The following is a 12,633-nucleotide window of genomic DNA, read 5'->3' as shown; positions in this document are numbered from 1 at the left end:
TACATTTACTTTTATTATTAATTTCTTATAGAAAATCACGTGAGAGCTTTTTAAAACTCTTTTAAAAAAAAAAAAAAAATAGTAAAATTTTGATATATTTATGTGTATACTTGGTTTTAAAAGAGGTACCATCCCCTGCTCCTTTTTGTATGCCAAATAATAAAATATTACCACCCACTCTCTAATAATTTAAATATTTATAAAATATATGGTAAAATATGCCATGCCAAAATTTAAGCGGCACCGCCCCCCCTCCAATCTTTCAAACATTAAATCAAAGAACCCTCTAGAAAAAAAAAAGAAATAAAAAAGTTGCTGAAGTTTCCTGAAGGAAACTGAACAAGTTGTCGCGTGAACATAAAACTAAAATTAAAAATAAAAAAGGTGTTAAAAATGTCGCTTTATATCGGGGTTACGTTAGACTGGAAATAGCCCAAATGAAGAATTATAAGTTAAAGTGTCAAAGAATAGTTGATAACCCCTAATTATTTCTTCAAACGAGCTGTGACGTGTTGCGCACTACCTTCCTACACGTCTATTGGCTGGGAAAATTCCGGTATATAATTTTCACCCTATAGGTAATTTAGTAAAAGAATAAAAAAGGGACCTTTAGATCTAAAAGGGTTAATTAAGTAACAGTTCAAGAATTTTTTATTTAAAAAGTGAAGACTGATCGTTTGTTCACTCTCAAGCGACACGTACAGAAATAAAAATTCTTCAAATTCATCTATCCCTTTTGCACGTGCGGTTTACTCCTTAAGATAAGACGTTAGAAAACTTGTCCTTAAAGTCTGACAATCCTGTAAAACTCTTCTCTGTTCACGGAATCTCTTCGAACAGCTAGCTTTTATTTTTTTATTTTTCCAAAAACAAAATATGGAAAAGGAAGTGAGAAACGCCAATTTTTTGACGAAGACAAATCGGAACTCTTCCAAGTCCTTCCTTTTCCCATCCTAACACATCCCAACGCAAGTTCCCCATCTCTTCCTCCCTGTCGAAAAGGGTCAAGTATTTTTTACCCTAAAAATTCGATTTTCACTCTAACTTTCTTCCAAGCACGGAAAAGTAAAAGGGGCAGGGGAAAGAAAGAAGAAGTTGGGTTTTTTTTAAAAAAAAAAGGACACCAAGACACCCTTCCTTCAGTCATCTTTTCCCGCCATCCCCTGCTCCCCATCATCCAAAGTGACGACGTTTTATCGTTTCGCCAGGAGATGATGCCGTGATTTCTTTATGTACCTATGATGATATATAGAATGATTTACTCCGAATAGATCCTACGGCAAAGGCTTAGCTTAGCTTAGCTTAACTTAGGGTGGGAGGCAGCCTTTAGAATACCTTGGTTTAGGAGAAGAAGGGAGATTTATTTTAAAATATATTTTATGAACCTCAGGTTAATGGGATCCTGGAACGATTCGGCGGGATTTAGTTTTAAATTCAAATTTAACTAATTTAAATTCTAATTTAAAGTTTAATTGGATGTTTCAAAGCACTAATATTTTAATTAAATTACTTAATTGGGGATTAACTATACTAATTTAAATATTTTCCAAGTCATACAAGGTCGGGATTTAATTTTAAATTCAGATTTAAATAATTTAAATTCTAATTTAATTTTAATGGAGTTATAATACTTGAGGACTTGAAGAAGAATTAATACTTTTAATTAATAATTTAATTGGGGAACTATATACGTATAAAGACGTTAATTTAAACATTTTCATAATTTCCTCAAGTCATCCAAGGTAAAAGTACCATTAAATTAAGTTTAAATTAGAATTTAAATTTATACTAATTTCTTATGACATTCTGAGGGTATAACGGCTAGTCATCTATAAATTCGAGAAAAATTAAATTGAAGCTGATTGATTTAAAAATTTCTAGATTATAAAAAAAAAGAAATCATGATAAAATTCGTCCCAAACAAAATTGATTATTTTTGGTCTATTTTTTTGGGGTATGAAAAAATAACGCTTCCGAAAACTATGAAGAAAGTATGGTACAGAGAAATGTTTCCTTTTCGAAAGCTATTAGGGCTACCCTACTCTTTCTTCCGGTAAATATATATATATATACTTGGGCATCTTAGTATATATATGTATAGGAAAAGAACCGTTTTATTTTCCACGCTCCATAAATTCCAAGGAAAGAAAGAAAAGAAAAGAGGGTTATAGAAGGGAATTATTCTATAATATAACCTTATAGAAAAACGACATCTTCTATAAGAAATAAGAATGTCTTTATAGCGCAAAATTTTGGCCTCATCTCCGGCGCTCCTTCTTTTTACTTTTTGGAGTGAAAAGTTTCCATCGTTTTTTTCTTCCAAACTCGAAAATGCCACTTCAAAACGAGTATATAATTCATCCCATACCGAAATTACAGTGCCGTGCAAAGCTAAGTTATTATCAGAAGGTCATAATTGAAGTAAAGGGATTTAATTTTTTACGCCGGCCAAGAATTGACCGATTTACATAATGTTTTTTAATTAAAGACATTCTAAAGCAGCTTACTTACATAATGAACGTTATTCAGGAGGGCATTGCGTTGACCCCTTGGTATTACGTCAATTACATTAAGGATGCAACAAAATATTGGGCTATTTTCAAGCCTAAGAGGCTGTGCGGAAAGATTCGTGATTATTAAAATTTAGTCGGTGAGAGGTTAATTTTAAACTTACTTCTTTTATAATACGAAACGGTTTAGGACACTGTCCAGCGAAATCTCCCTCGAGCTTGTAATCATCCAAGCATAAGGTGTCGGCATCAGTATACGAATCCTGCTCGTTAAATGGACGAATTACTTAACATGTCTGCTAAAATGTTTAGTTCACACTTACCAAGATCTTATTTTTTAATGTCTCCAAGCATCGATCTAATTCTAAGGGATGTACAAGATGTTTCTGATAAGTCTGGCATAAATTAAGGGGGGTGTTCTTTCAAAATATTTTGAGTAAAAAATGTTCTTCGACCATTTGCCGTCCGGGTCACTGTTTTCGAATTATGATTTGAGTGTTTTAGGGATGCCCCATTAATTAAATTAGCAATAATTGTCCTTATGATGCTATGTACAATCTTTATTTGAAAACAGTGACACATACGGCAAAATTGCGTTGAGCATTTTAGATTCAAAATCGCCCAAAGTAAATCTCCTTAATTTATGGCATCAGAAACAACGGGCTGTATATTACACCGCAGTCGATGACGAGTAAAACGAAACCCGATTGTCGTTTTCTAATTCAGTTAAATGGTGTAATATAATTGTTTTAAATTAATTATGTAATTAAAACATTACTCAAATAATAGTCAACGTTATACTTTTAGTTGTTTGAAAGACCCAATAAGTTATTATCCTTAATTAATGTAAAAAAAATCGATAATAGTTTTCAAATGCGTACTTTATTTAATTTCTTCGAATTAAATACATTATATTTGAATATATATATATTGACGTCGTCCTTAATCCTATCCGTGGAAGTGATGCAACTCTATTCTTTTAGGGCAATACTGAAAGAACGATTGCATTTTAAGAATATTTCTCCATCTAGAAGTAAATCGGAGCAATATTTAATTACCACAGAAAAGTACTCGACTACTTTGTTTCGGTTTAATTTCGGATTCTCGTTTTTTACTGGTATTAGGCGCGCTACTTCGGTAAGACAACATAGAAATGGATCGTACCGTTTCACGCCTGCCTATTCACGAGAAAATTTCACGAAGAAAAAATTCGCTCTATTCATTATTAGTCAACTTCAAAATGTGTATTTTTTGTTGAGTGCTCCAATAATTTAAATAATCATCAACTTGCCTGATCCGTGATTACACCGGTGCTTTTGCATGTTCCTCCGTCCTTGCTACCGGTTGTCGCATTTTCTACGCAACTTTTGAAATTGTCGCCCGAAGCAATCTTTTTTAACAAATTGAATATTTGTAAATTATCATCGGGTTTGTTTTAATAATACGTAACTGAAACCCAAATCAAGGATCTTATAAACACTGTAGAGATTAGGATTGTATATCAATATTATTTGAAATGTCAAAGCACTTTTTAGTTACGAAGTTTATGCCCAACTTGGCTACCCTTAAATAAGACTACATAATGGCTTTCGGGTGTACGAGGATGGTATTTTGATTGGATGTAACCTCTTGCCTTATCGAAGGTACGAGATTAGTATTTATACAATATCCATGGTTTTAGTCAGCCCATATACTCCACAGCTAACGTTACTTACATGAAAAAAGGATTTGAAACTACCAAGGCAGTTGTCTATTATTAAATAGAAAGAGAATTAATACAAAATAATTAATACACAATTATCACCCTTTTGATGGAAGAGACGGGTTAATTTATCCTCGAATGATCCCCCTTATTCCCAAACCCACTTTCTTCGTTTATTTTCCTTTGATGAGACTAATTTAATTTGAAAACGATTTAAAATCATTTCTAATATATCGAAAACAATTATCAGTTTTGACAAAGGTCCTTTGCTAACTGCTAACTATAATTCCTCTGAGTATATTAGTTTTAGCTTACCGCCGTATTCGCAAAATAATTTGTGAAAGACCGAGGCTACTTTCATTTCTTCTTGCATGGCTCCACTTCTAATTTACTTTGGTAAGTCTCCTCTACCACAGTTAGCACGATGATGGCGAAGAACGTGGCGTAAGTTTTGAAGTTCATGGTGGGCGATCGGCTTACAGTGCATGAACTAAAGATCTCCATGGGATACAATTGCTTTTAAAGGGGGTTTTAACGCTGACGTTACTTCAAAAAGTGCAATTTTCATAATGGCCTTATTGTTCTTGGCGGAATAAAATTACTTTATCAAATTACTTTCGATATTAAGTGTAATGTGCATATCCATTTTAAAGGTGATAAAATATTTTAGACAATACCTCGATAAAAGAAATTTGAATTTTCCATCATTGAGACTTCTAAATTGCCCATTGTCATTGTGACTCGCCTCATAACGATCACTTTATTTAAATCGATATTATCCCCGATAATTGCGGAAATGATTAGGATAGATCAGTTTGATATACTTGAAATCATTATTGGCTTCAAATACTCGCGTTACCGTGGTTAGGCCAATCTTAATGAATATTTTCCAAAATTAATTTGCAGCTATTGGATAATAAAATTCCTGTAGACTTAAAACTATAGATGAACCCCCATTTTTCCGTGTATACCGTGACCATATTTCAACACATTAAGATCATGGTGCTCGTATTTATTAACATTTTCACATTAAAGCTATTTCATAACGTAACGAACTGATGTAATTCTTCATTGCAAATAACGGTCCAATTAACAAATAGGATATGAAACTCGAGCGAGAAACATTCCCACCTCGGTGTACGATATGTAGTATTTATCAGCGAATTTGTCGCTCATCAGTAATATTGTAATGCTTTCTTAGTACACGCAATTAATCTTTCAAATCTTAGAGAAACTTAAACATTTCCGCAATTATAACCGATGCTATAGATTTTATTATAAAGTGATCGTTATGAGGCGAGTCACAATGACAATGGGCAATTGAGAATTCTCAATGACGGAAAATTTAAATTTATCGAGGTATTGTCTAAAATATTTTATCACCTTTAAAATGGATAGAGAGAAGACATTACACATAATACCAGAAGTGAGATGAGACTAGAAGTGAAGGGCTCTAGCATAGTAGATAATGGCACTAGTGAACAAATTTGAGGATTTTATGCCGCTTCCCACGCGCTAAAACTAGAGAGAAAAAAATTGGTCGAGTTCCAAAAAAATTTCTTACCCCCTTCCCCTCAACCTAAAGCGGCGAAACACAGACACGGGTGTTTGAATCTAGTTCGGCCGTCTACCACCACGAGCGTCTCACGTTTTGGAGGGAAAATTCTGAAACCGCTACTAGAGGGCCAACAGTTGGTGTGTTATCAAGAATATTCACTTTCGCCGAGTGAAGAATTTGGTTAGCTCAGTACTTCTAGTCTCATCTCACTTCTGGTAACAGTTTATCAACAGTTTTGATTACAAACTTCTGACACAACCTTTTACAAATAGTTTCTACGCTAGCGCATACATTCACTGTACCGAAAGGTACATTTGAAACAGATAAAAACCACGTAGAGAGCTTAGGTAGATGGACAAACATTGTCTTAAACCTTTCCCAAATATATTCCTATCACTCTATCTTCCTTTCCCATTTCTCCGTTTTTCGTTTTTTCTGGTCCGAGTAGCTATCTCCCCTGAACCTTTTCTCCAACAGTAAAAAAAGTCCTTTTTGCACTCTTGTCCCTATCGTACTGTAAAGTTTATGCTTGACACGTAACCGCTTTATTGTTGAACTTGCTAAGGCTTCGATATATAGGAAGTGAAGCCAAGGCTTAAGTTATTTTTAAAGAGAATGATTAAAATAGGCGGGAAACTATGACGCCCCTCTATATACTTAAGCCTTAAATATTTGAATAGTAATAAACGCAAAGTATAGACATTAAAATATTATGGCTGCAAACATCTGGAAATCTCAATTAAAACCAGAGATAATTCCAAATTAGTTTGTAAGGGTAAACGTACGTGAGCCTTAATTTGTTCCCCGGTTCAGAATTAGTATTGCTACTTTAAATTCATATAAAAATAGACATTCAGATCTATTAAATTATGGCTAGGAGTATTGATACCATTTACAACAAGAGACGAGGCTAGTCTATAATGCACTTTGTCCGCCAAGTAACCTGGCCTCCTGGTGTAAATGGTATTAATCCTCCCAGTCTGAAACCTATGAATATCTGGATATTTTAAATAGAACCAGCGCTTAAGTAAAAGGAATGCTATATGTATCGCGTTCCTGCTGCAATGCGACTGAGGTATACTGCCCTAAGTTCAACAGAAAGAACAAACGGGGGGATTAGGACTATAGTAGGGAGAGTTTAAAGAAAACACTGACCAGTTTAGGGTTACCAACTACACACACACACACACCAAAGTTCCCTCTTTTGATTGAATTAAATGGACTTTTCTGTTTACTTTTCGGTTCACGTTACCTTCGATCCAAAGCATTAACATTGTTAGGTTACTATCGTTTTATATATAGAAGCTCAAGTATAAAGAGGAAACTTTGAACCTAACCTAACTCAAAAGAAGGTCGATACAGACAGAATCAAAGAGTTCTTGGTTGTATTCGTAATAGATTCACGAAAGAGAGAGGGAGCGAAGTTATTAAAATAAAATAGCAATTTTTTTCTAAAAAAAAATTATACTGGAAATACCAACGCCTGTAGAAATGTTTTACCCGCAATGCAGAAGTGTCAGCAGAGAAATCATTTTCCGGGGGCAAATTTAACTTTATCTCCATTATTTCTTAATCTACGATGGTAAAGTAATTTATTGTTATCAATGGCCACCTTGTAAAATGGTGGCTATATAAGTTCTACAAAAAAAAAACAAAAAAAAACCTACAAACATAATTATTCCGCTTGCAAAAACTTCTAATTATTTTAAAACTTACTAAACATGCTAATACTTAAACTAAAACAACCTCTCTTTTGAGAAATAAAATTAAAAACAAAATATTATGTATATTATAATTAAATTTTAAGGAGTTGTGTACACTCTTAATACATTAAGATGGGAGCAAAAAAATAAATAAAAAATCCTTAAATGAAAAAGCCCGAGGGTAGTAAAACGACACCGAGAAAATGAGAAAAAAATATTTATACATTTTTTTCTTTTTGTGTAAACTAACTCATATCAGTTTCAGAAAGGCTAACAGAGGCGCCGCTGCACCCTAAAGTCCGCATATTTGTAAAAACAAAAGAAGTCCCCCTGTTTTTAAGCATAAAGAACTTTTGATGACCTTAGCTTAGAAAAAGAGAAAAAAAGAGGAAAAAGAAGGATGATATCCAACAAAACCGGAAGAGCTTCTTCCAAGCTTCATCGCCAGAGAAGGAAATTCATGGAAAAAAACGCAACAAAAGCTTTTAACTAGAGTGCTTTGCGCTAACGCTTCAAGTTCTTGCTTTTTTTGAGGAGTTTTTCTTTTTTTTTGTGCCTAGAAAAAAATGGTGTTTCTCCATTTAGACTTTGTAATTCCAGGGGGAATTAAGTAAGTTTTGGCTTTTATGTCCCCCCCCCATCCAAAATAAACTCATGAATTTACAAAGGAAAAAAAAATAAGTAAAGAAGCATTACTTGTATGTGAGTCAACCCAGAAAAAAAATAATAATAAAGAGAATGAGAACATGGCGGTTAACTTATAAGAATTAGTGTCGTTATGTAAGCGTTGCTAAGGGCAACCGGTTAGATTAATCACTATATATATTTTCGTCTTAAAGATTAAAGGGAGGATGTAAATTTAGATATAACTAGTTAAACTATCATTAAATTAACTATAACATGAAATTTCCTAAGCCTAATTTATGCTTACATAATGAGAAATTCTTAAGCCTAATACAGGTCAGTTTTCCTAGTATTTGTTAAGCCTAATTAAGGGAAATATCGCCCGATTTCTTAAGCCTAATTCAGATATACTCAATTGGCAACAGTTTAGCCTAATTCGGGCCTAGGCAATTATTAAAAGGCACACAATTTGCCCCTATTTTGCGGATGATTTAAATCCAAATTCTTTTGGGTAGCTAAGCTACGACTTGGCCAACACAAAACCTAAATGAACTCATTAAGAAATAGATTAAAGTTTCGCCAATCCTTTAAAGCAAAAACGGAAAGGTTGGTTAGAATTCGAGGATAGAACAATGAGTTTTCTGAAAAAAAAAACCCTAATGCCAGTTTAGCCCTTACTTGTCAAGTTACAAATTAAATAAGATTAATTAGCCATTTTTCCCTGAAACACCCTTTACATTTAATTACGGCAAAACTATACCAGAGGACGCTTTTTTTATTTCTAGCTCCTTTCTTAATTCCTAGGCGCGTAAATTCTCCAGAGTATAAAAATCGAGCGCGCTTTTTTTTCTTTCTCTCTTTTTCCCGCGCTTTTAATTTTTTGACCTCCGATTCTTTACTATGGAACTACTGGTTTTAAGAGCTCGTAAATCATAAGCGGAAAGAAATTGCTCTGTATTTGCATTATAATAGAAAATGAAGACTGTTACAACAACCTTTTTTCCAATGTACAGTTAAGTAGGCTTAGGCCTACCCAGGTCACAGTCATAAATTAGTCTAAAAACATTGATTTTTAATAAAACCAAAAAAACAGAGAATGCGTAAGTAAGTACGTAGCGTTATATAAATTAAAAATATGCTTCAACTTATTCTCAAACACAACTACAGTTCTTTTCTTCATGAGTAATATTTGCATTTTGATTTGAACTGAATTGTAAGGGGAAAGCTTTACACCCAAGCGTCCTTGCAGATATGTTAATTCCGTGTTTACAATTAATTTAGGAAAAGGTAGTTTTTTTTAACTATACCTTGACGGAACAAGAATTATGACTTCCCATATATAAGTTGTCTAGACTATTCTTAAGCGAGAAAACATTTTCTTTTTGTCTTCACACGCTTTCAGAATTCAGTCTTTCGAATGAAATAGCAAGTGAAATAAACAAAACATTCTCCAATATTTCTTGGGAGTAGGTATATATTACATTCCATAAAGGGTTTAGATTCCTTGACGGAAGTAATTACCAGCTAAGTTTAATTAATATTAATCAATCCTTCCATTTTATGAGAGCTATAGTTAGTTTAATTTTTATCTTTAACGATCTGCAGGTTAAAAAAATAACAACTAATAGGAAATTCACGTGAAATCCTTCCATTTTCTTTAGTTAAAAGTAGCACGCGCTGTAGCTGCGTGCCGTTATTATATTCAAACCTGAACTTTAATGGTCTCGAATCCCTTCCTCTATGGCATTTTATAACAGCCTCATTAAAGCTATAGGTGCTTGGTGTCACCACCTCTCTCTAAGAGCGAACTAGAACCCAGCAACTCGACAAGCGAGGTCTTCTCAAGTTCTAAACCCCTTGTAAACACGTTTGAGTTACAAGCAAAGGGAAATGATTCCACGAAAGAGAGTAAGAGAGGAGGAGGAGGAGGGAGTGTATGAACCGTAGCTTTTCTTCTTCAAAAAAGCCGCTAGGCTTCGTCCCTGAAGCGCTTTTATAGACGATTCCGTTTATCAATTTTCAACGACACCGAGTCTCGGAAGCCAGTCGGAACCAACTAGAAGTGTACAAGGGTCTCTGAAACTGCCCTTGACGAAACGTCCTTTAACCCTGATGTATAAAGGCTCTAAACCCCAGGTACAACGACAATCGCGATTGGCAGTACTAAGAGATCTTGTAGAGCTAGTGTTACGCTCCTTAGGTGCAAATTTCGCGCAATCTACCAAAGGATGGGAATAAGGGATGTCGCGTTTAAGAGACCTAGAGAGCGCGAAGTGGGTAATTAGACGAGATTGTTGTGAAGGAATTAAAACTCGTGTCTTAATTATTCCGTGAAGGATAACTTCGTGTGGGTAGGGTTTAGCTTGTAGCATTGCGTGGAGTATGCGTTTGAAAAATGGCGCCAAAGCTCGCGAGATCTGGTGACGCCATTCACGCGCTAAATCGCATTAGGCTTAAACTTTAGCTCTTCAACAATGTCATCTACTAAACTACGAAATGAGGCAGAGATTTTGGGAGGTACGACTCTCCCAGGAGTCGTAGCTGTCGCCGGCAGCCGGCTCTCTCGCTAATTGGAGGTGAAATACAAGAAGCTCAGGGAAGTTAGGCTTAGCTCGGGTGCACCATTACTTAGCTTTCCTTGATAGCAATTTAGCTGACGCGAGTACGGATTTTCATCCATCGCAATTATCACCGAACCAAACTAGATTCGAGTGATCTGATCTACACTAAAACAAAGAGAACCTTCACTTACCAATATTAGCATACGGCGGATGAAAGTGGTTCCATATATGTATAGAAAAACCATTCTTACAAATAGGTATGGCGCCGTTTGTTACTTTCCTTCTTCAGAAGACACGTGAAGTGATTCCGCTTTTCTGATTTTCCTTCCTAGAGGATAAAGAAAAACAAAGCAAAATTAAGGAAGGAATCCTAGTGGTTAATCCTTAACACGTACACAAGTTTATTCAATCCCCCCAAGCTCGTCTCTTAGGAGTTAGGGTTAACCTGCAATCAGGATTTCTACCCCTTTCTTTTCCTTACGTTAGAACATATCGAGGCAACGCCTAAGCCTTTGCCTAAAATAATACTGAACAGAGTTTAATTCAATTCAGTTCAATTATCAAATAATTTAAGTCTAGATATTTTATATCTGATGAGTTGGAGTTTAACGATAACAACACAAAATAAAATAAAAAAAAAACTAGACGAAGTTATATTAAATTTTCTTTCTCTTTCCTTCATTATAGGGTGGGGAAAATTATGATGTTATTATCTATCCTTCGAAGTTGTTCACGCTACGTGATAAGACGAAGGTTAGGCTTAGGAAGTATAACCCTTGGCTTACATCATGCTTATAATTGACAGGTCCAGACATTTACGAAGTTTGCGCGTTCGGGGACTGAAGGGTGTGGTGATATAATTGGTGTCTTTAGTTTAATGACTGTTTAACGAGGTCAAAATATATCGCTTAGCTTAAAAGAAAAGGGCTTAATTGTATTTCCCCTAAAACCTGTTGACGATGCTGCTGTTAAGATTCTTAAGAAATGGGATATATCAATGGCCCCGCCGTTTCTCTAGTTCTTAGAGCCATTGAACCCTTAGTTACCCAAAAAGAGGTTCTCGAAACTTACTCTCCACCCATTTAGCGCCGCGTATAGTAATAAGCCAAAATGTTTCCCCACCAAGTACCAAGAATTCGACCAAAGCTATTCTTATAATTGGGGTCAATTTCGAGCCTTGTTTAACCCCTCCTCGCCCCACAGCCTGCCGAACTTTGGCAACCACCGTACCATTCACTTCATTTGCCGGATAATTGCATCTCTAACGTTCGTTTTCTTCCCCCTTAGGCCTTGGTTTCTCTCTATCGTTCTAAGTTGTTCCCCCTCCTAAGCCTTGGTCGAAGTATTTTCTATATCTCTAGCACTCTTTTCTCTTTTGAATCAGACTCCCTTCTTATCCAATCTGGCGATCTTGTCTCGTCCGACTAGAGAGAGAGAGAGATAGAGAGAGTATATATAGTGAAACAATTTTACCCCTTACTCTCCGAGCTAGGCCTTGGTCCTCCAAAACTCGCGTGCTAAGACTGAATTCGGTTATTCGCGAAAGAGGGAAGAGTTCTTCTAACTTTAGTTCATAGAACCGAAAACGTTTCTACCTCACTTCAAATTATCATATCGAAGGATTAGGGATGGAAGAATAAATTTTAAAAGCGTTGCCCTGGCTCGATATAGGTCCGCCTCCATCTACCCCATCTTTCTAATACTATCTTTTAAGCCTTTAAAGTTTCACGCTGGTTTAATAATAGACTTTTAAGAGTAAAAGAGCTAGAGGGAAGAGTGTAAAGATATATTCCGCCGGGGAGAATTTTAGCGGAATTTTTTTATTTTTTGAAAAAAGTTATACTTGTAGACCTATTATACGTTCGTCTTCGACGAAACTGTTCAACCCTTGAGCGTTGAGAGAAAACTGCTGGAGTGGAAAATTTTCAATTTCTCCCCGTTTTTGGCAAGAGGAAACTGGGCATTTCACATCTCT

General features: G+C 35.2%; 2 protein-coding genes and 1 long non-coding RNA gene across 4 annotated transcripts in view; 1 reads left to right on the top strand and 2 right to left on the bottom strand.

Annotated features, from left to right (window-relative positions):
• The window catches only part of LOC149692410 (disintegrin and metalloproteinase domain-containing protein 10-like), a 91,370-nt gene that overhangs the window by 13,689 nt on the left and 65,048 nt on the right, over positions 1-12,633 (top strand). The window lies entirely within an intron of this gene.
• Positions 3,374-4,573, bottom strand: LOC149692412 (uncharacterized). The gene is made up of 5 exons (XM_089868163.1): positions 4,528-4,573; positions 4,226-4,260; positions 3,798-3,900; positions 3,569-3,684; positions 3,374-3,500 (listed from the first exon to the last, which is right to left on the bottom strand). The coding sequence occupies exons 1-5, from the start codon at positions 4,571-4,573 to the stop codon at positions 3,459-3,461; spliced, it is 342 nt and encodes a 113-aa protein (XP_089724289.1). The 3' UTR covers positions 3,374-3,458.
• Positions 4,580-11,723, bottom strand: LOC149692411 (uncharacterized). Of its 2 annotated transcripts, none has more exons than XR_016382682.1 (3): positions 11,054-11,723; positions 10,850-10,986; positions 4,580-4,710 (listed from the first exon to the last, which is right to left on the bottom strand). It is a non-coding gene; the product is annotated as an uncharacterized LOC149692411 (long non-coding RNA). The 2 variants fall into 2 exon arrangements; XR_016382683.1 differs by having other exon boundaries at positions 4,586-4,728.

This window comes from Phalangium opilio, unplaced genomic scaffold, assembly GCF_054372755.1.
Source record: "Phalangium opilio isolate 3A_F unplaced genomic scaffold, DU_Popi_V2 ptg000024l_1, whole genome shotgun sequence".
Classification (NCBI taxonomy): Eukaryota; Metazoa; Arthropoda; class Arachnida; order Opiliones; family Phalangiidae; genus Phalangium; species Phalangium opilio.
The sequence above is the reverse complement of the archived record's forward strand: the minus strand, read 5'-3'. Positions and strand labels throughout refer to the sequence as shown.

Coding starts and splice junctions, on each gene's coding strand:
- LOC149692412 (XM_089868163.1), bottom strand. CDS start 4,573: ATGAAAGTAGCCTCGGTCTTTCACAAATTATTTTGCGAATACGGCG. Junction 4,261..4,527: donor ATTATTTTGCGAATACGGCG/GTAAGCTAAAAC, acceptor ATTTAATAATAG/ACAACTGCCTTGGTAGTTTC. Junction 3,501..3,568: donor TAGTCGAGTACTTTTCTGTG/GTAATTAAATAT, acceptor TCGTTCTTTCAG/TATTGCCCTAAAAGAATAGA.